At 43.5% G+C, this 24,080-nt stretch overlaps 1 protein-coding gene across 1 annotated transcript in view; it reads left to right on the forward strand.

The window, feature by feature from the left end:
• The window catches only part of nrxn3b (neurexin 3b), a gene marked incomplete at its 5' end in the record, with an annotated part of 269,437 nt that overhangs the window by 107,306 nt on the left and 138,051 nt on the right, over positions 1-24,080 (forward strand). The window contains one exon of the mRNA XM_084560987.1: positions 919-1,038. Coding sequence (XP_084417113.1) covers positions 919-1,038 — 120 coding nt within the window. The remainder of the gene's footprint in view (positions 1-918; positions 1,039-24,080) is intronic.

A 24,080-nucleotide genomic window follows, 5' to 3' on the forward strand; every position in this document is an offset into this window, starting at 1 on the left:
TTATCTGCATTCCCTCCCAGTATAAGTATTCAAAAGTAAGAGCTATGTGTGGTGTAGAGGACTAGCAAACACACATCCAGTTTGACTTTGAATACCCTCTTCAACTCCGTCTGACTCAAGTGCATACATGAGGATATGCACTACCTGTTCTCAAGTGCTCTTTATGTTTTTTTTTTCTCCTCCTCATGAATTCTGTCTGTCTAGTGTATCTAGTGTCCACCATGCATTCCCACACACACACAGAAAATGTAAATAGCCAGTGCCACTCTATGCCATGTTTAAATGAGTATTGTTAAACGGAGTTTTTAATCCATGAGTCATCTGTTAAAAGGTTATTTTTCATGTCTTGTCGTGCTTGTTCACAGAGGGAATGCAGCGTGCTAAGTTTTACTCTGATAAAACTTTTTTTGAAACATGTCGGAATGATAAAAATTGCATGCAAATCCGCCCCCACACACTATCCGAAATAAGGAGATTAAGGGATGCTGACAGTGCCATCACATCAGCCTTGTTGGGGCACAGCTCATCTGCACTAGCATGTTTTCAGTGTGTCAAGCTAGCATCCTTTACAGCTGTTTCTTACCGCAATAATATATGCTTATGCATCCTCCGCTTGACAAGCGTTCTGTTGATCCTGTGAAAACTGTGCCAAAACATTTGCCGCTTTACCCAGCATGAAACAGGATTCTTCAGACAGGTTTTAAGTGAGCTGTACTCCAGGTCAGGCTTCCTGTGGTGGCACTGTTGGCTCCTTGTTCTTTCTTCTAGGCCCACATGGTGTAAACGTGTCTTTCTAGAGTGCATTTCTTCTGCATGAGTCCTGCATTGTTTAGACTCTGAACAGTATCTCTCTCTGAGTGTGGCTTGACTGTGCACCTGTGGTATTTCTTTCTCTCCTTCCCTCCCGCCGTGTTCCAGGCCCAAGTACGACCTGCCAGGAGGACTCGTGTGCCAACATGGGTGTGTGTATCCAGCAGTGGGAGAACTTCACTTGCGACTGCTCTATGACGTCGTACACGGGCACCCACTGCAATGACCGTGAGTACCGCTGGGCTTACGATATTCCTGTGTGTGCACTGCATGTGCGTCAAAGGAGCACTCGCCTAGATTTTTACATACAAAAGCAAGTACTTTATTAGTTACTTGAAAACTCTTGTATAACATCTTCTGGAGCTCTGGAGCTAGTCGGAAGAAACTATTAATTTTAATAACTAAATGGGAAAAAAGTGTTTTGGGACTTTGGGTGATTTGAAAGAAAGGGACATTCATCATCAAGGAGTGTTCTGATTATCCTGACATGCCAGGTGGTTTGTTACACAGAATCAGCTGAGAGGTTGTCCTTGGAAACTGCATTTAGAAAAGAAAAAAAAAACTTGCTGGGCGATTGTATGAACAATTAGTCCATCACTGCCTATCACTATTTAATAATAAGCAGTTTGAGGAGCTTTGACACTAGTGAGAAGTCAGTGGCTACATTTACATGGATAATAGCATCTAACAACAGGGCCTAGGGTTAAATAAAAAAAATATATATCTAATTTCCGATTCAAATGATCTTCATTTGAAAGAAGGCACAACTCTGAGAGTACCGTTGAACTGAGTCAAACAGGGACTTGATGAATTGGAATTGTTTTTGTAAATCATAAAATCAGCCCCACAAATAACCAGTAAATACTTGATCCAGTCATTTCTCTCTGGTTGGAAGAAAAATATTCTTTTGGAGGATATGACGCAAAATGATGACTTGCAGAGTTTCAGGGGCGAAACAAGTATTATGTGGACAACACCGTTGAAAGCACTGGTCCACAAATCGTGTAAAAAAAACAAAACTTGATTCTGTAAAATTCTGTAAAAAGATTTGACACTGCACAGCGGTGCCACTCTGCATAAGTCAAGAAAATTCTATGTAAACACATCAGTAGCATCCATGTAAACAATTAAATTAGAATCTCTCTCAATCTTCTAACTAGTTTGAAGAAACACTACAGTAGGAGTATTCATTTCCTCCTCACGCACCTGTTGAAGAAATATTATCCGTGTAAATGTAGCAGTTGAAAGTATGACCTTTAAGTTAGGTAGGGCAGATGTTTCTTGCTTTATGTTGCTAGTAGTTTCTCACTGGACTCTGATCACTGTGGATCAGCCACAAATATAGGCTGAAGCCTGGCTAGATGGACTGTTGTGTGATCTCCTGTTTTGTGAGAATCCAGCTGCCTCCCAGTGTTGTTCTGTTGGATGTTGCACTGGAGGAAGTGTAAGTTGCAGTGGTGTTGAAAGCTTCCCCTCAGATCTCCACACTGGTCTTTTGAACTGTGTGGAAATGCAATACTAAGACGATGGAGTGCTCCTTTAACGCATGTGCGGTCAGTCAGCACTTATGTCATGTTGGGGCTTATAATGATGTATTATAATGACATGACACACAGTTACACTATAAGAACTGGGCACACCCATGAACCCATGCTATCCTCTATGTGAGAACCATATCGCTAACTCGGAGACGCTCAGGCTGTTCCTCTCATGCTTATTATGGCGTTGTCAGATTTGTTTCATGAAACATGAGAGGCTGAAAGCGTCATGTGATCTTTAAATAAAGCAACCGAGAGACGCCGGCAATTGTTGAGGGTGTTTTTTTTGTTTGTTTGTTTTTTTTTGCTGCATTGCAGGCAATTTGTCGCAACAGGTTTGTTTGATGTCCCAAGCTTTCACGTTTTGGGCTCCGGAGTGAGCGTCTGTGACTGATCATGTGTAAAATATCCACTTCTGCCTCAATCGCCTTTTCATAAATGCCCTTCAGAAAGCTATCGTGGAAGTGTGTGGGTGTGTGTGTGTGTGTGTGTGAGTGTGAGTGTGAAAGAGAGAGTAGGGATCTCTTATCCCCATGACGACAGAGGACTTCCCCTCAGTAATCACGGTTGGCGGTCTTTCATTTAGTGTTTAATAGTGGGGGCACAGTGCTGCTGGGCCAGACTAATGAGGTAGTTGAAGCTGTTAGGAGCGCTGGCATCGTCTAATCATCCAGACCTTTCTGATGTTCGACTCAGCCGCTGTGTATGACTTCATATCCCTCAAATCCCTGCTTTCTTTTTTTTTCCTCGATTTATTCACGGTTTATTTTTTCCTCTTTTTAAAGCTTCTTCTTTTTCACTTTCTTCCTTTTCATCCTCTTCAATGATCTTTTGATGCAATCTTTTCCGCGCAGGGCGAGCAGCCGACCCCAGTTCTCACTTGGTGATGGGAGCTGTGTGGTTATGTGTTAATTAGTGATGAGAAGCCCTCATTAATTCACCTCTTGGCGCTGACTGGGGTGACATAGAAGGAGGTTGCATTGATTTCATATCGACAGAGACATAACTCTTCTTGAAACACAAGAGCTTAGATAGTCACTTATTTTACATCTTTGTGACATTGCAGGTTTAAGTCTTTGGAGATGGATGGCCCCTGATATTGACTGGACTGTCCAAGCGTATAATAGTATTCTTAACTGAGCGGTATTGGCCTTAATGGGAATTTTGTAGTTGTATTTCTTTATTATTGGCACTCTGTCAAGCAGTTTCTCTTCATTTCCTGCGCTAGAAGGCAGATAATAAATAAAGAGGTGAGAAAGCATAAAGATGCAGAGTTTGTCAAACACGCGTTTTAGTTTGGGAATACTTCACCGCATTGGAGCTACGTTTACATTTCAGAAAGTGCACACACAAGTCTACATGACATTGTGTGCCCGAGATAAGGGCTCCAGCTTACTTCTCTCGGCTTGACCCAATCTTCTGGTGTTGACTCTGACCATCAGCCCGTGCTCCTGTGAGGGTTTCACGAGTTCTGCGGTGCAGTCGCACACCACCAGGTGGCAGTAAATCCACAAGCAGGACCGCACACTGTCCCTCCGTACTGGGAGGAAATGAGATGCAATCCCCCAAGCATGAAATCAGCTTTCCTGTTATTTTCCTCTACTGCTTTGCCTCTTGCCGTTCTCTCTGTCTTTATATATCCCCCTGTACAAACCCACAGCCCATCCAATGACTGTAGTGGTTGATCATAGAAAGAATATTTTGCGATCTTTCCCAAACAAATGCAAAATCCACCGTATTACAACACACTCATTTCACCAACAGTTTTATTGTTGGATTGAAGGAGTTTGAGTCTTTGCCCTATGTTTGGGTGTGAGTCCTGTGCGACTGCCTTTTATTCAGTGAGCATAGCGCTGACAGAGTTTCTAATTAACAGTGTGGGAGTGGAGCTTCTCTCCCGGTTCCTCTCGTTCTCTCCTTCACTGATAGCTGGCAGCAAATATCAGTAATTGTCTGCTTCTCTGACTCCGTCTCGACCCATTGTCCAAATGAAGAAACTTGAACCAAGTAAAGTGAACACTTGCCGGTAAAGCCGCTCGGAGGTTCATCTCCGCCGATTGTTAGCGCCGAGCCTCCGTGCCCTCTCTGCTCTCCGCCATTGTAACCAACAGGTCTCCAGGTGGCGGAAAAGGGAGTAAAAAATATCTCAGCAGGCAAGGACTGTCTATGCTGCTTCCATTTATTCTTGTGTACCCCTGCAGCCTGCACTTTGTGACTGCACACCTTTACTTATGGGAACAGGACGCAGAGGAAATTTGCAGGGCTCTTTGCACCATGCGGGCCATTTTCAGAGAATCTCGAGGTACATGTTGTGCCTAGCGCTGCTTAAAAACGGGGGGTAGAGGTGGACTCTTTTTATAGCATTTTCATCCTACTTGGTTCTGGCCCACTGCTTTTGTCATGCTCATTTCCATCTACTTGTCATCTCATCCGCCCCTTTCCTCTTCATCTTTTTTATTCCTCTCCTCTCCTCTCCTCTGCTCTGTTTTCTGGGTAGACCTCTCCTTGTCAGGTTCCATGAATGCCACAGAGTTTCATTTAAATCCAAGGACATGGGAGCTGTGGGCTAAGCAAGAAGAGCAATCGGACACTCCTCTTCCACATCCAGAGCAATTACTCAACTTACGTAATAGAATTATCTCTGCAAAGGTCGCCGCATTGTTCTACAGTCAGGAACACAGTAAACAAACAAAAAAGAAAAAGCGGAGAAGGGAGAGGCAGGGCGCAGACAGGCAGCAGAATACTGTTCGTCAGTTTGATGCTGACAGCGGGAATTGCTTAGATAGATCCAGTGATGAATTTCTCCGTCAGCGCGATGATTCTAACAAACCCTCTCCTTCTGCTTAAACCAGTGTTCTTAATTCATTTTTCAAGGCATGCTCAGAGGGCTGTAACCGTATCTGGCTAACTGCTCGCATAAATGACAACACAGCAGCAGCATTGCTTCCACGGTTGTTTAAAAGTAAATAATCATGGCATTCGCCTTATGGTCATTTCTCTTCGGCTCGCTGTACACAGGAGCAAGAAAGGAAAGGAAAAAAGTACAAAACAAGGTGTGTGTGTAGTTTACTTTTCCTGTAGTAGACGATCAACAGTAATAACAGCATTTTGCTACATTTGACTGATGTGTCTGCTTGAGAGTATTAAACCCAGATGGGGACAAAAAGGTGGCCACAAAAAGGCACTGTTAATTTCATGTAGCGTCAATGATGAGTGAAGGTTTTAGAATAACCAAATAAATCAGAGGACTCAAACGCATGCAGAAACTACAGGTAGATATGAGAGAGCGTCTGATGAATATTGATGGCGTTTTCATTGAATTGAATAATATAACCTGCTGTCTCTATAAATGGGATTAAGTAGCTGGAGCTGGCTGGGACTGGCCAACAGGTGTTGAGCAGGGGTTATAGCTGGCTGCGAAGCACACCCTGCCAACCACGGAGCTGGGCATAGTTTCAACTGGGCACAGATGTGGCGACTTCAGATCATAAAACATGGGCGGCGATACATAATAACATGAGGACGGGCAGTAAACACGGTGAAATGAATGAAATCCTTCTCGACTTTCTTCTGGGAAAAGCTCATGGAAAGTTTTCATCCAGCACTTGAAAGTACCTTTTGGCAAAAGAGGGCTTATAAGTGGAGCATAGCAATATGAGAGCATTTGCCTATAAATATAACAGGTAGATCAGAAATGGGCCAAAAGAGTTCCACGGAGAGTGATTTGTCCTCAAGGCTTAACCTATCCCAAAAGCACACTTAGAAATAATCTGTCAAGTTGAGACGGCTACGTTGGCTCGAGATGCCTGCATTACGGGATCACGTAATCAGGAAGCTTAAACACTTAAACATCTCCTTAAAGAGTTGACAGTTGCCTGCAGTATCATCGCGCCAGAGCATGTGTTGAATGGTGGCGTTTCGCTGCTTTGAGGAAAGCACGCCTCGAGGAAAAGCGTAATTTCCCAACATCTACCCAGTGGAATTGCCTGAAACTCATACATACACAAGAGTGCACAAACATAAAGTTGTGCCTTCAAGCTTTATAATCTCTCTTCCCCTCTCCTTCACTTCATCAGTCCTCTTCCTTGTATGATATCTATATGACAACCAGAACTGCATGTCCAGCCAGTGGGGGGGGGCTGTCCCGCTATTGGCTGATCAGGCTAATGATGCTTGCCCCGTACTGCATCATGTCACTGTGATAAGACTGGATGTCGCTTGTGTCAATCGATGTGTCACCCCTGTGCTCAGAGCCGCAGTATAATTGGATGTATGCGGTGCTGTGGAGCCTAAACGCCTCAGGGCCAGAAGAAAGAGAATGTGAAAAAAGATGGAGGAGAACAGTGGAGATGTTACTCCTCATGAGTGTCAGGAAATGGAAGCCTTAAAGAAAAAGTCATTTTTTTATATTATTGAATCATTTATTTTTATTTTCATACATGGCTATATTGCTGTGTTTCTGAGCCATTAGGCATCTTGCTGGAATGTTATTGGATTTAATGGATCAAAATGTGATGTAAACGTTGCGTGTTCTGCGCTGAGCCATATACTGTAGCTGTTTTAGCTCATTGTTTTGGTTTCCTAGCCCACAACTCTAGTCTCATTAAAGTGACCGATGGAAGTTACTGTAAACAGACATTCGTGATTACGCATTGCTTGTATCCTTGAGGTGTAATGAGTGTGTTGAATCTCTTTCAACATTTGCAGAGCCCATTATTTTAGCTTTTGTCGGTCAACCGCACCGCTGTTAAGAAAGAACCACGAAACCAGAGAAATAAGGCTCACCTGGTTGAGCAGACATACGCAAGTCTTCACTTCTGTGGCGCAGGTTTGAATCCAGCCTGCACCCTTTGCTGTATGTCATTCCCTCTCTGCTACCTCACGATTTACTCTTCCCCTTCCTGGCACCATCAAAATAAAGGCATTAAAGATTAATTAATTGGTGACATGCTAGCCATGAGAATTTTATCAGATGATAGCACGTCCGTGTTTGGGTTTTGTTTTGCTGGCCCCAAGAAGACGTGTTTGTTTTAATTGTTACTCTGGATGTGTTTAGCCTAGCTTAACACTGTTGGCACACAGATATTGCTGCTGCCTGTAGCTTCCACGAAACCACATTCGTCTTGGCGTTTAACGATCAAGATGAGGTGTGTTAATAGGCTTTTGAGTTGGATTGTTTTGTTGCTTTCATTTTGAAAGGGAGGGGGCTGTTTTTGCATGCTTTCACATTTTATGCTAAGCTAGGCCTCCTCATGCATAATGCACATGTCAGATTGATGCTCCCCAAGTAAAAGCAAACAAACATATTTCTGCAAATGTTGAGCTATTCTTTTAACGCAGAAAAAGACCAAACACATGCTCTAGTTTGGTTAGTTGCTATATACAAAGTTGCTATTTGTATCATAGTTATTTTACCCAGGAAAAGATGTTCTCCCAGCTTGAACAAAAATATCAGAACTCCGACTGCTGTCTCTGGATACATACTACAGCTCAGACTTTGTGCAAGCTTCGTGATTGAATGAGAGAGATGTTATATGGAAAAGAAGAGGCAGGGAGGGGGGGAGGGGGGGAATGATTGAGTTGAACACATTACAGACAGTTACGATGAGGGGCATCCATCTGTTTTGGTGCCAGGCGGGTAACCTTGAGGCTGTCAGAGCGTTCCCAGCACCCACCCTGGCCCTCACAGGCTGAGAGCCCAGCCACAGACACATCCATCAACACATGTTCCTAGACACATTTCAGGAGCGCCGGCAACACATACAAATCACCCAATCAATACCTTGAACGCCTCGTCTGGACTTGAGGGTTTTCGGGCAGGAACATGTCTTGAGTAAGTGCAGCTCACGCACGTGTTTTCTTTTGCAGCTGTGATATGTCTTTATGGTCTCTCTCACGGTATCATAGCTTTTAGCTCAGTCTTGTTTTCTCTAGTAGCCAAGTAAAGACATTATATGCCTCTCTCTTGCGGCATCAGACTGTCATTATACGAGCACTAGTTATTGTCTGTACCTGTGTTCTGGCTATTAATTGACGTTTAATTGCGATCAATATTTAGGCTTGTATGTGTGTGTGTTTCCTTCAGAGGGTAGGACACGTGTTTTCATTTTCGCCTTGCTGCATTTATGTGTCCTCGTGGTCATGGGTGTATTCTTCCGTATCCTCTTGTGTACAAACAGCTTGTGAGTTTTAGTTTACGAATGCGGCCGCACACAGTCGCACCTCGTGTCGCACCTCGTGTCGCATTTGTTTGCCCGCTCTGAACAATGGCCGGGATCAATAGGCGGCTTCTCATCAGTTTCTCTCATGGCTACTCTGAAGCGTGTGCTTGTGCAGTGTGGCGGATGGTTTTTGAAAGGCCACACAAATACAAGTAATCTGTCATTGGCAGACAGCATTCCCACTCAGCACTCAATTGCACCAGCGAGTACATACAATAACCCTCCACCGCCGCCCCCGTCCGATGCTCCACAACACCAATTTAGATGCACATGGATCAAAAAGTAAGGTGAGCTGGTCTCGTTCTATCGCTCTATTGTTCTTGTCGCGCTCCCCTTCCCTACCTCCTTTTTCTCCTCAGTCTCTCCGCAGTGAGGCTGATAGGCAGTCATCACAGGTAGCTAAAGCACTCAAAGCAGACTACAAAGAATAAAGCTCTCCTGTCTACAGCACTTACAGGATGGTACTTCATCAGAATCAAGCAGCACTGGCTCTATCAGCCGCTTTGTGTTCGTCTCAAATCACAAGTCGGTCTGACAGTGTCTCTGAGCGGATTTAAACAAGTAGCAGGCTTAGATAGACCCGATGAGTGGCCGTACTGTAAATCTGATGTCTGCTGACACACACCTTTTAACATCTGCCTCACACACAGGCTTTTACACGGCTCTCTTTGTCCCTTCGTAGATGAAGAAGCACACATGTTTGATAACTTGCGACCATTAATTTTAACCATTAGAGGCTCTCAGCGGAAGAACCCTGTGGTGTGACGTTCCGGCCCCCCTCAGACAAAATTAATGGTTTTCTTCAGGTGAAGGCATTTTAAAGACAATTACCTTTGACATTTTTATATTCCAAGAGAACAGGCAGTCCAGTCTCAGCCGTGACCTGAAACCCACCGGTGTCCAACTCACGGGAAGAGATGGCGCTCTAGTCCTACTTACGTTACCGCTTCAGAAGAGACCTATAATGTATTTCTATATGTTCTGCCAGTATGAGTCTGAGTATAATGATATAATGTCAGGTGTTCATATTGAAAGTGCCTAATGTGTGTTATTATGTTTACCTCAATAATCATTGAAACTGATGTAAAAAAAACAACTTGAGATTGGTCTGAACACTAATTTTTCAACTTCAGCAGGTTTCTTTACATGTACAACGTCTCGCAAACAGTCTACTTGAGTAGACTTATAGGCATTCAATGTACCCCAAGAAATAACTCCTATGTCACAGAATAGTCAGGTAATAAGTAGTATCTTTCTCGTGTCCATTCTCATCTACTGGATGGGATTCCTGTGTCAGACATGTTACCAGTGGTGGGCCGTCAGGGCCAGCAAAGCCTTCTCTCCTGTCTTGTCTGTCTGTCAGCTGCGGTGCTTCTGGGAGTTTAACCTTGCATTAGAGCTTTCATCCAATCACATTTCAGCCATCATGTGTTGCCGGAGTCAAAGAAATCTGCCTGGGCTGTCACAATTAAAACTGCTGGCGGCTGAAGCTTGAAATACATTGTAGTGACGTTGTTCCTTTAACCAATCACATTTCAAGTTCGTATTCTTAGGTCTTCTCTGTGGCCCACGGTAGCGTCAGCCTTTTCTGGCTGGAGGATCAGATTCAAGATTCAAGATTTTTATTGTCATTGTATTTCTACAACGAAATTTTGGTGGCACTTAAAAAACAGAAGACAAAACAAAACGAGAGGTCATGTTATTGGCCTCTGATCTTTTTGAATGGTTCTAAGTGAGTTTCTTGCTTTAGTAATGGCATTCATCTCACTATATGAGACACCTGTCTATGATGCAATGTCCTTTTTTATTGCGTATCCATATGATGTTGATGGTTTCGATAGCATTGGCGTCAAGAGGTGTTTTAATAAGCTTGGAGGTCATTGAAGGCATGGGTGGAAAATGCACAGCCCGCCACCTCATGTTACAGATGGATTCGTGAAGTTGACATTTCCAATCAGAAATGAGAAATGATATTACTATGTAGATTTACCTTTTGCTTTCAGAACTTAAACTCCATTTTCCTGTTAACTGGTGGCTGTCAAATTCCACAAAGTCTGCCAATCAGGCCTTAAAGAGACAGGAGATATCCAGTTTATTTCAAACATTGGAAGACGGGCTGCATAAATGGCCAGTATGAGATGAGTACGGATCTTTTGAAGCTTCGCATCAAAGAAAAATACTCCAGTTGAGCCTTTGACTAAAAATATAGAGGCTGAAATAAGTAGAATAGCTCCCTTTCAGGGATGCAGACCCTTCTGCTTAGTAACCCTGAAACAACAAAGGATAGTGTAAAAATGTTTTCAATGGTTATTTACAGTTTAAAGGCACTTTAAAGGCTTGTCTTCTGTTTTGACTGTCCAATTTACCCCATTCGTAACCCTGGAAACCATCGCTGATGCGAACCATGAGGTCAGTAAAATTGGTGTCCTGAAGCTTTCCAGGACTCAGTAAATCTCTGCTAGCGCTCTTTAAATTAGGTTACCCATTGTATTTAAAACACTGTGTACACAAAACAGAGTTGTGAAGTCTCATTATATGGAAAGGGGTAATTATTTAATGTTTTCATTCATATCACAAATCCTTAATTTCTTAGTTGGCCTCATTGGGCAGCTTTGGCTCGCTTTTGTAAAATGATACACGTGTCAAATGTATTTATTGTTTTACAGTCAGTGTTTTACAGAGAGCCAGACTGGTTGTTTAACATGCACAAAAAAAAAACTTTAACATTTTCTCTCTTGACCTTGCCTCCAAAAAAAGAAGATAAACCAGCATGTGAAAATTATTTTTCGTGACCAAAACTTGTATAAGTCTCTGAAATAATCATCACTTTTTGGTCGTCTCAAACACACACACACAAGCTGGGGGTGACTTGTGTCCTGGTAGTGACGTCCGACCTAACACTGTATTAGTAGAGTGTTTAAATCTGAGAAAGACCACACGCTCTGTGCCTCATGTTCACCTCCTCATAATTATCAACCTCTCACTCAAGTTTTCTATCTCACTGTCCGTGCTGTCTCTTCCTACCACTTTGCTTCACACTCATTTTCCCTCGGCCTCATTGCTGGATGTCGGCAATTATTGTGTCAGCAGCTTCCTGGTTCATCACTTAGCCCCCCACAGATGGCAGTCGGAGACTCTCACGGCAGATTGTACTAACTTTGTGTTCACAGCCACAGCACCACAGATTTCCCACCAGCCTCTATGGAAACCATCAAGACAGCAGCATTGATCAGGTTGCAGCTGTCTAAAGTACAGATATGCTCAGCATCTTAAAAGCAGTCGAGGATCCTGAAATGATTGTTCCAGAAACATACAGTACTCTGTAGCTCCCTAAAATGGAGGCATCCGATTGATTCTGAATTTATTCTGAACTCCAGTAAATTATAGTAATAGTAACTTCAGAAGTATGGATGAAACGTATTGTTGTAACTGGTAAAATCTTAGCTGGCTTTATAGCAAAATACCCACTTATCATCTCAATTGCTTGAAAGTGTTTTGGCAACCTTGTATAGCTTAACTGCCATAGATGAAAAATATAACCTCCAAGTTATCATTGTATTAACCCGGAGTTGCATTACAACTTCGGGTTTGGTTTATATGATTTCAGCCTCGTCTCTGCTATGTCTGCAAATATTGTGTTATCTTTCCTGGGATGGCAGTACCTTTTTTAATTTACAGTCAGTATTCTGTTAGATTTTAGTAATATTTTCACCAAAGTGGCTCATCCTCTTGCCTCAAAAGCCAGCTCCTGAAAGGTCATCATTCATATTCATTATACAGTGGCCCGAATGAATATGTAATTCTGATCTCCTCGAGGGTTGTTGATTAATTTCACATAACAGCATTCTTTTAATATAAATTCATACAATTTTGTCGTGCACAAAGATTCGGGAGGAAAATGTAGCTCTTGCATGTGAGTATAGTCTGAGTTGCACCGAGAAAGAGGAGTACACACAGTTTGTGCCGCACCACCGCAGCAGGTTTAGGTTTCAAAGAATGACACTGATATATGTCTGAGATAAAGTCACAAAACACATATTTTTATTACTCCCACTGAGTTTCAAATTAGATTCAGTTTTTGCTATCTTCTCACCACTCTGCAGCACTCCACAGATCATACTGAACTGTCTTCACACGTAATTGAACTTGACATTTTTTTAAATGGTGCCTGCTTTCCTTTCTGGCTGTGTTTCCATTTTTAAAAAGCATGATTGATTTAAAGGGCCCAGTTTTAATCTTTGCTGAGGAAATGAGTGAAATCAAGCAAGGAAATGATTTCTTAGGAATTAAATGGAACTAACTGAAGCGCAGTGTTTGTGCAGTTGTCATATACACAGGTGGATTAAGGGCTCTGTTGCAGCGTAGCCCGGTGACAGCCCTGCAAAATAATTTACAAGCAATCCCTCACTTTGCTTCTCGAAGTCACTACACCTTTCTTGCTTCCCTTAGCTCTCTTTCTCACACACACAAAGTAGGACACTGATGCCATTTAGATTAGTATCCCATGCGACCAATGCTGACATGAATTTGCTGGGTGACAAGGGACCCAATTACAGCGGAGGGCTGATCGTCCATGGACCCAGCGTTTCAAATCGTCTCCCAAGTGTCAAGCAGGGACCAGACAAAATGTGTAACAATGAAAGTGTGTGTGCCGCGCTGGTGTGACTGTGAGCCTGTGTTTGCGACTGTAACTCTGTCACTGTCTGTTCACGTCTTTGAGGGAGAGGCTAGGATAAACACCAGGGTCAAACACATCACTGTAACTGTAAAGGTAATGCTAACTGACTGCTGTCAGTCTTGGGATGCTTGACACAAGTTATAAGCTGACACACACACACACACACAAACCAGCCCACTTTAGTTGGCAGCGTGGGGCCAGCATGGTCCTTCAGTCATGATTAGTGTCTTTTGAACTTTTTTAAAAAATGAAGCAGGGTTCATGAAGGGTTTATTTTTATCGGGAGGAGAAAAAAAAAGTGTCAGGTTGCTTCCTCAAACAACACTGCTGTGTCTCGGTGGGTATATTTATAACAGCTGAAGCTCACAGACTAAAAATGTGCACTCTTGTTTAAAATTTGAAATGTTAATCCTCGTTGCTAAAAAGCACAGCCTCGATGTAATGAGCAATTTCCAAAGGTCACAACGATGCGGGGTAGAGTGAGCAAGTAATGATCACATCAGATGCAGCATTACACAGCAGAGGCTTTTAGTATATATCATTTCATTTAACATCTCCCTTGCTGCACATATTTTCTCTGGCTGACAGCTATCTTAACTAAATCTAGCTCCTTGGCTTGATCAGTAGGCCTTAAAAGGGGAGACAGATAAAGACTTACCACTTCCTGTGGTGACATAATCGATTGTAATCGATCTTCCCTGGCTGACGCTGTCCAGCATGCTGCTGACTTGGGCTCTAGATTGTATTCTGTCAGGGCAAGCGAGTGCGTGTCATGCATGCATCCGTGCGCCTTTGTTTATGCGTGTTTTCTTTCGCCCGTTGTCGCGTGCGTTTTTGCCTTGCACTGTTCGCAATGGCAGCTGTGCCGCCTCTGTTTTATCTCGGGCTATTTTCAAACCTTGTTCGCTTCAACATGCACACTCTCAGCTCTGCCCCACTTCTCGAAATGTCTCTGCGGCAGTGTGAGCCCCGCGCTCGGCAAGTACCGTTTGTTTTCCCTCCCCGTACGCCATTGCTTTGGTGAGCCGAACCTCCTTCTTGCTGAAACGTCTGCCACGATAAGAATATCTCCCATCGGCTGGGTAATGCTTTTGAAAGGCTTTGCGTGCATATTAGTGGCAGGCTCGGGGAACACACTGGGATGTCATCTGTGCCGTCCTGGCATGAGACAGAACGGCTGAGGGCGCCACAAAGCCCCCCTCCATCCTTTTCCTGTTGTCGCACACTGAGCTGATTCACTTGAGCCAGGCTGGCCGTTTGTTTGTCCTAAATGAATATCTTACAAAAAATGGTGCTAGGTAATGTACTTTTGGCTGGTTTTATTCTGCTCAGTCAGTGGCTGACAGTGATGGTGGTGGTTTCCCTCTTTATTATTCACCATGCAGTGTGTGGTGAATGTGTATGTGTCAGCGACTGGCCCCAGGCCTTTGCCAGCCCATTACTCCCTCGCTGTTCTGCGTGTATGTGTGTTTGAGTGGGCTGTGTACTCGGGCCTTACTGATTGTTCCTCCATCGTAGGGACCCTCATTACTGCCCCCACACTGTCACAAGCATCTGCCTCAATCCCTCCCTCGTTTTTTCCTCCTATCATGTGCTCCCAGCATGCCCTGGACTGGTCTGACTTGGAGTGAGGAGGCAGGAAAAAGATTAGGAAACACATAGAGACCTGTCATCAAGTAACAGGGAGAAAGCAAATTTGGCAGCATGGGAGGTTGGAGCACGTGTGTCTCTTGGCGATAAAGCTGACCTCTGATCAGGTTCAGAGCGCGAGTCTTTGGACAGAGATTGGTCTGTAGCCCTGGTTCGACCTTTGCCCAGCAGGTCTTTCACCCCAGGCACCCCAGCGAGATAGGCAGCTTTTTGCAGTGATGTATTGCACGGCCCAGCGTGCAGCGGCTGGGGAAGAAGGGAGGTCATGGCCGAAAGAGAGAGAAAGTCTGCATGAGGGAGAGGGAAGGGAGACAGAGAGAGAAGGCATAATGAGTGTGTCAAAATTAGCCTGGCTCACCCAGAGAAAAACAGCAGCGTGTGTTACTAATGATTTGTTCGAGTAAAGCCCAGTGAGAGGGAAAAAACAGGAAAGGGCACAGGAGACAGAAAATGAAGAAGAGGGTAGAAGGGAAGAGCTTTCTCACAGCACAAATTGGAAACATGGCTCTTTCTTTTGGTCTCTGTTATTAGGGATTACAGTGACAGGCAGACACTCGGAGGGCTTGGCATTGTTAGCATGTCTTGGAGGCCTGTGGATCCAAGATGAAGTATCATCCAGGTTAGGGTTAGGGTTAGGGATAGGGATAAAATTTCGATTTTAATGATGAGCTACACTATATTACCAAAAGTATTCGCTCACCTGCCTTTACTCATTCTATGAACTGAAGTGCCATCCCATTCCTAACTCATAGAATTCAATATGATGTCGGTCCACCTTTTGCAGCTATTACAGCTTCAACTCTTCTGGGAAGACTGTCCACAAGGTTGAGGAGAGTGTTTATAGGAATTTTTGACCATTCTTCCAAAAGCGCATTGGTGAGGTCACACACTGATGTTGGTCGAGAAGGCCTGGCTCTCAGTCTCCGCTCTAATTCATCCCAAAGGTGTTCTATCGGGTTCAGGTCAGGACTCTGTGCAGGCCAGTCAAGTTCATCCACACCAGACTCTGTCATCCACGTCTTTATGGACCTTGCTTTGTGCACTGGTGCACAGTCATGTTGGAAGAGGAAGGGGCCCGCTCCAAACTGTTCCCACAAGGTTGGGAGCATGGAATTGTCCAAAATGTTTTGGTATCCTGAAGCATTCAATGTTCCTTTCACTGGAACTAAGGGGCCAAGCCCAGCTCCTGAAAAACAACCCCATACCATAATTCCTCCTCCACCAAATTTCACAGTTGGCACAATGCAATCTGAAATGTACCGTTCTCCTGGCAACCTCCAAACCCAGACTCGTCCATCAGATTGCCAGATGGAAAAGCGTGATTCATCACTCCAGAGAACGCGTCTCCACTGCTCTAGAGGCCAGTGGCGGCGTGCTTTACACCATTGCATCCGACGCCTTGCATTGCACTTGGTGATGTGTGGCTTGGCTGCAGCTGCTCGGCCATGGAAACCCATTCCATGAAGCTCTCTGCGTACTGTACTTGGGCTAATCTGAAGGTCACATGAAGTTTGTAGCTCTGTAGCAATTGACTGTGCAGAAAGTCGGCGACCTCTTTGCACTATGCGCTTCAGCATCCGCTGACCCCTCTCCGTCACTTTACGTGGCCTACCACTTCGTGGCTGAGTTGCTGTTTTTCCCAAACGCTTCCATTTTGTTATAATAGAGCTGACAGTTGACTGTGGAATATTTAGGAGCGAGGAAATTTCACGACTGGATTTGTTGCACAAGTGGCATCCTATGACAGTTCCACGCTGGAATTCACTGAGCTCCTGAGAGCGGCCCATTCTTTCACAAATGTCTTGTTTCACAGTCTGCATGCCTGAGTGCTTGAATTTATACACCTGGGGCCAGGCCAAGTGATTAGAACACCTGATTCTGATCATTTGAATGGGTGAGCGAATACTTTTGGTAATATAGTGTATATACCCTAATATTACCCTTGTATTGCATCAGCTGCCGTCCTTATAATCCGATCAACCCTTATAATCTTGTTACAAATAAAAAATAGTTAACCCCATTTTCAAACTCAAAAACAATGCTGTGAATAATAAACCAGGCTCAGCCTAATGCTCTCTCACACATGCAGATCCCACAATGTACATATTTTAAGAGCGCAATCCTTTCATACTCATTTCCTCATGAGCAGCAGTAGTCTGAAGTGATGGAACATCCTACTTTAAACATGAGCTCTAAAACCTGCGACAAGATAATTATTTAATGACCTGGAGGGGAAAGCCATCCATTATCATATCTGCAGCCAGGCATCACTTTCTGCTGCCTTCGCTGTGGTGTTGCTCTGTTTAACTTGGTCCAATTCTTCAGAGATGCAAAATGAAAGTGATTAGGCTTCCCTGAAGACCTCGTTTTTTTTTTTCTTCTTCTCCTTCATTTGCAGACATAGAAAGCCTCCAGCCCCCCCCCCCCCCGCTTGCTTTTTTTAATAACCACTTCTATCTGCATTCACTCACACACTCTAAAATCAGAGAAGGACTAATTGATAGGGGAGGGGTTGTGAGGCTTTTTTTTGTAGCTGTTAAATCACAGTTTATTATAGCAGTCACTGTACAGTAGCCAATTATCACTTACTCAAAGCTGGTTTTAGAGGGAGTTTTTTCACACTATTCATGCACACACTTTTCCGTCAGTTGTCAACAGAATATTTGCTGAAACTGAATATGCACCCGTCCGCTCTAGGAACACAAACATGTCTTTGATTCAATATTCGCAGGAGGAGATCAATGCTGCATCGCCTGTATATTATTAGCTCCCCGCCGCTAGTAACGCGAGGCGCGCTTGTGGTAACGCTGCTTGTCTTAGTTCCATTGATTAGCACGTCTCCGAGGAGGTGGAAAGATGATGACAACTGTTAGCCGCGACTGCGCTCATTAAATAATAAGGAAAGAGAGAAATCAAAAAGTGGGGCGGGGAGCTGTAGTGAGGATAATGCGTGTCAGGTTGGAGGACGTGTTGAGGTCAGACATCATGGACGATTGTGACAGAATTGCGTAATCAAAGCTGTGTGAGTAACTCTGAAATGTTGAACGGCGATGATCTAACGCGCGACCTTAGTCACAGCTTTTGTATGTGTTAATAACAGCAAGAGAATAATGGGTATATACTCAGTGCAACGTGTGAGCGACTGTCTTGTCTAAATCATTTTTATAGAGCGACTCTGATAGTTGTCTGATGTTTAAGTATATACCACCCAATAAAAGGCTGCACAGAGATTTACGTGGCAGAATAGATAATTCCCGTTTTTATATGGTGATGGTTGATACGGTACAGCAACGTATTATTGCCAACAAGATTTCACATTCACACCGCTCTCCTTATCTCTTTCATGTAAAACGCTGCGTTTAAAGTTTGGTGAGCTGTTTGGTTTTAAGTTCCTGCTAAATCCACCAGACTGACATTGTAATTACACTCCCCTGCAATCATGTAAAAATAACCCCAGCAAAGGTATTTTGGCCTTCTAGCTTGTAAACTAATGGATTCCTCATCCCCTGTCTTTCCATTTCTTTCTTTTCATCTTTGTGTTTAAAGCAATTTAGCATAATTCAGCAATAAGTAGCTGTCTGAATATCCACACTGAAGTCTGTCAGATTTGTGGATAGCGTCGTGCAAAGACCAATTATTTAATGGCTGGAATTTGAGTCCAGCTGAGGAAACCAGTGCTAAAATTACATTCCTAAGTCCCTTTGAATGAAACCACCCATTGAATGGCCTAAAAAATGATGATTTGGTATCTCCACTGCCAGTGCTACCTTCTAAGCCTCTTTAATCACGGAGGACATTCCTGGCACTTGGAGTATTCCAGCGATTCCTTAATCTCTGCCTCCGTGATCCTTCAGTTTGATCAAAGCCACCTGGCTTCTCCTAGCATGTGCTTAGAGATCCTTGAGAAGGAGCGTAAATTTTGCTCTCCAGCAGCTCACTACGGCTTTTTATTGTGAAACTTTCTTCTCCCTCCTCTCTGCTTTGTCTCCATCCTTACTTATTTAAATTTTTTTGGGGGGGGTTTCTGTGTTCGATTTCACTTCTCAGGGGGCAGATAGCAGAGACAGCGCTGTGTATATTTGTCCTCCCACTATCACCTTAAGGTGTCACATGGCCTGGATTACCGTGAGCAGATGATTCTCAGTTAGCTCTGCCTGGAAACCGTTCCAGTTGCTTAGGAATCACGTGAAGTAGCCCCGGTTTGTGGATTGTTATTTGCACATTTTGCAGAAGGAGTTTTTAGATGTGAGGCTGTAATATAGAGTCGGCGGTCGGGGTTAGGAGCTCGGGGATGTGTAGTCCAATTACATTTTTATAGCAGTGTGTTGTAAAACTAATTGAATAAAAGAGAAGCTTGTATTCTTTCACTTTGTTGGTGCCACGGTGTCACAGTGCTGACCTCCGGAGCTTACATCATGACGCTGACCTTCTGCTAACTGCCTCATTGTACGTTTGGGGACATAATTCGTGGGACCCTCGGCAGAGTCAATATGCTCTTTTTCTGCTCCATTTCTGCTCTCCTCCTCTGTGAATCATCGGCGTCGTTATATAAATGACTTTAAAACACGTTGAGACACCATCAAGAGAAATTACGCACGATTCCTGAGTCACGCCTCATTTAATGGGCTGGCTGATTTTGTTTGGGCTCAGCAGCGTTGCTATCCTTCGGATGTTCTGTATCCCCAGGACGTGTTAGCCCAGCACGCGGCTGCTGCTGTGTGTGTGTGTGTGAGCGCGTTTTTTCTGCAGTGTATTCTAGAAAAAGAGGGCATGATGTGTGTCTGCGTGAACATCCACGTGGGGTATGTAAATCTCTGTGTATGAGGATTAGATGGTTAAAGGGGATGCTGTGAATTACAGCTAAATTTCAGTTTCTTTCCCATTGCTTCAGAATACTTTCATTTATATCATCAAACACTCCTGACCTCTTTACCCAGAAATAAATACTGATGTGCAGCTTTGTTAAGAGAGAATTTGAAAAAGTGCAACCCCTCCTGGGGATTTCATGGATATATAAATGAATCCAGCGCAGCCACTGGGGTACAGAAGTTCAATTCTTGGCTAGATGAGGATTTTTGGATATTTTTTTTTCTCAGCAGATTAAATCCTTTGTTATTATCCACACAAATCATGGATGAAATTAACAAGTTTGTTTTACCCAATCTGTACAGGCCCTGAAACAATAGCACCGCTTCTGTTTGTTCTGCTTGAAAACACATTTAAACAATAAGAAGCTTTACTTGTAAGTCGGTGACATGAAATAAGTTGGAAAAAGATAGAAAGATACTTGGGAGAGTGGAGACGTATCCGGGGGTTTATTGACTGTGAAGAAGCCAGGGGATAGATAATGCAGTGGAAGAGATTGTTCTGTGATAGCAGCTGATATGTCACATTAAAGTGGGCTGTTCTCTGTGAACACCAGCACTTTATACAACAGTTAATAAGAAGCTGTACCACAAAATTTACTATACAATTTTTAGACAGCAAAAAATTGCAGTGTTGAAATACCGTTCTATTTGAATTTGGCCAGTTTTCGTTTGGAGCCAATGGACGTTGTGACACCTTGCCATATGAACATACATATGTATATTCATATGGCATATGTAATAACGCTATTTAAACGCTGCATTTTAGTGCTGCATATGTGTGTGCATTCTTGGACTGTGAAAATCTTTCAAGTGTGTGATTCCATCATCTCAGTGTATTTCTTTTCCATGCCAGCTTAAATATACCAAGTGCTTGCGTATCATCGTGGCTGAGAACTGAAGCCAGGGTGAGGATCCATAATTTGAAGCCTTCAAAAATATCCAGCTATGTTAAAATGTGGATTTTCATCACCGGTAACTAAAGAAGTACAGCAAGTGGTAAACCGCAAATTGAGGCTTCAAATCTCCAGCCTATGTTCTTGAGGCTGTGACACACCAAGTCAATGGTCAGCCCTTGGTCAGTGTTGGGACGCAGGCAATGTCCCATACTGTTGCACTAGTCGGACAGGTGTCAGTGGCTTTCAGCTGATTCAGCATGTTTGGCAGCAGAATAAGTAGGTGTGAAAGATCACTCACATTGACTGTGAAACATTTAAATACAGAAATGTTTTCAGGCTGTAGACCAACTGATCAGTGAGATTAAAGAGAGGCCAGATCTGTCAGTTGTGTTGTCTTTGGCAGCTTCTATGCCAGCAAGTGGTAATGGAAGGTGAGTTTTTGAATTCAATCACCATTTTGCTAACTCGTTTGGGGATATTAACAGACTTTTATTGAACTAAAAATCTACTACTGTGACTCTTATCCAGTTAAATACTCCCTCATTCATTCAACCATCATTCGTGGTTTTCATAAAATGAATCCTAATGACTTTTCTGGTGGCGTTTTAAGATAGAGGATGAATAAAATTTGGTGAATTCATCAAAGATTCAGTTCCTTTGAATCACTAAATACAAATCTTTCATTCATTCATTCATCTTCTGTAACCGCTATTCCTGTGAAGGGTCGCGGGGAGGGCCGGAGCCTATCCCAGCTTTCATTGGGCGAGAGGCGGGGTACACCCTGGACAGGTCGCCAGTGTATCGCAGGGCTACTAAATACAAATCAATTAATCAAATAACAAGATAACAAGCTAAGCTAGGATGCCATGCATGGATACATCGTCACTGAGTCAGTAGTGTATGCAGTAAATAGTCAGAACCCACTTGAAGGTTGAGAAATGTTCAGATGGTGCACATTTTTAAATTCTTTACGCCCTGCTTTCAACCTGAGATGATCACTCACAGATGTTAAACTTGGTCCTGATTTTTTTCCCACTTACAACCTGAAGTTACTTTGGAGATGTCAATATGGATGCAGCCGAGAGCAACTCAATGAAGCCTTTCAAAACGGCAGCCTTGCTATTAATTTCAGCTCCACCATGTTCTTCCCCTATCTTTTCAGCCTCCATACATCTACTGCAGTGCATTCCCTCTAGCTGGAATCTGTTGTGATATCAGATGAAAGAAACTATTCTTTTTTCTCTTTTTTTTTTTTCCCCCTCTCATGTCCGCTGCTGCTCTGGAAGCCTCTTATCATCATGTAGCTTTCTGGTGAAACCATATCAGCTTCATGCGTGCATATGAGGAAATGTGCACGTGTGTGTTCAGCATTCCAGGCATGTCAGACGCTCATGTAAACTCCAGTGGCGAAGATTGACAGCTGAGATAGATACTCACACAGGGATCCAAGTGGGAGAGGGGCCATAAGGAGGGAAATGATATGTTTAATACATGAAGTTGTGACGGATTCAAAGCGTGGAGACACACTATTTGCCTTCTCTGTTTCCCTACATAATGATGCTGGCAGAATGCATTACGGTCTCACACCATATATCTGCGGTTTGCTTTGCGTAATTTAAATCGTCCTGACATTAACACAAGGCGCCATCCTATTAGTCACAATACATTTGTTCCAAAATGGCTGACTGTAAAGTGCAACAAAATCCCCTCTGTTGTGTTTGTTCTTATACCTTCAGAAAAATAACGGGTGTTGTGCAAAAAAAACACTTCCAATCAGTGAATGAGGCAATGTAGATCACGTACTTTAACAACTTTTTTTTCTTTTTCTTGCATACTTCTTAATAGTTGTGATCTTGTACCTGTTAATGTTTTGCAGAACATAAGTTGTGTGGATATGAGTGTGAAAATTGCTCAGACTGAAGAGGGAGATAATATTCCAGGTTTCTATTTAAGGTAGGGAGCAAGGTGAGTGCCTTGTTCACAGTATGTATTACCCTCTGGAGACGCAGTACACCTGCTAAGATCCCTTTCCAAACCTAGAGTTGTGTTGATTGGGCCTGAACAGTGTGTAATGAGTCTGTACCTGCGTGGGGCTGGCGGAGCCCGCGCGCTCCGAGGGGTCTGCAATCAGGAGGGCAAACCTGTAATTCTAACTTCTGACTTCTTTGGACTTTTGCCACACGCGGACGACTCTGTGGACGGTTGTGTGTTTGTGTGTGCGCACTTAAGTGGCGGTTATTACAGACTGTGTCCCCGCCATTCACTGTTACGGTAGAGGGGCGTCTATCGTCTCATTTCGGCCGGCACCCCAATCAGACCTCTCAGGCCGTCTCCTGCGGGGTTAGCTACCCGGGAGGCATGTACGCTCGTGTGACTTTGTGCTCCCGCCGTGTCTGTGTGTCTGAGCGTCTGACCTCGAGCTCTGCCTCCCTCAGTATCACACACACACACCTTTATGAACCACGTTGCCAATCCGGACGACCATTCATCATTTCCATAGTGCGGCCTTGATGAGAGAGGCTTTAATAATACATGTGCAAGGAGATAAAATCAGGGGAGAGAAAATTAATATTCTCGGGGCTTGTCAGGCTCATTTAAGCAAGCCCCGTGTTTCGTTGTGTGGCCTCTGACACAGATGATTGCGTGGGCAGCTATGTAGTTTTTCCTCATAATTACTTTTCGCCATGCCGCTCTTGTCCATTGTCAGTCTCAATAAGGCAGAGGTCTGTGAAAAATAGAAAGAGAAAGCGAGACAGAGAGGCAGAAATGTAGGCTACGGAGCATGGCTTTTTTTTTTTATTTTTTATTTTTTTTTAAGAGCGCGAGTCCCTGAATGTTCAAACACAATCCTCTTCCTTCCTGCATTTTGCTCTCTCTCATGTACAGATCCTAGTGCCACACTGGGGCACAGTGATCTGCGGGAAATTTGGCGCTAATTAAAGCAGTTCAGATTTACGGAACTAATTAAGCACGAAGCCAGTGAAAAATAAATAAATAAATAAATAAATCTCTTTATTTTCTTTCTCTCTTTTTTAGCGGTTGATTTTGTTTCTGTCATTTGCATAAAGTCAGTCACCCCTAGTGTGTACAAATCTATCAGGCTTTCTGCAGCTCCACCATCATGGTAATATACCACTGCTTTAGAGCAGATGATTCCAAGGTGATCGTATACAGGAGTGCATACATCAGTGCATAAATATGTAATACTAATCAGGGATATATGAGAGCATACTTGCCCGGCCGCTATCACACACCCGCACTCTCTGGGTTTTTGGCGCATGCACAGTAATCAAGCAAAAAATAATAGAACGATAATTTACTTACTTCCATGACAAACGTCCTCTTCTCCACGCTTATCTATTTCACTTCATCTCAGTCCTTCCCCGCTGCACCCAGGCAGCAGGCTAAAAAAAAAAAAA

The sequence above is a fragment of the Chelon labrosus genome, assembly GCF_963514085.1.
Source record: "Chelon labrosus genome assembly, chromosome: 14".
Taxonomy (NCBI): domain Eukaryota; kingdom Metazoa; phylum Chordata; class Actinopteri; order Mugiliformes; family Mugilidae; genus Chelon; species Chelon labrosus.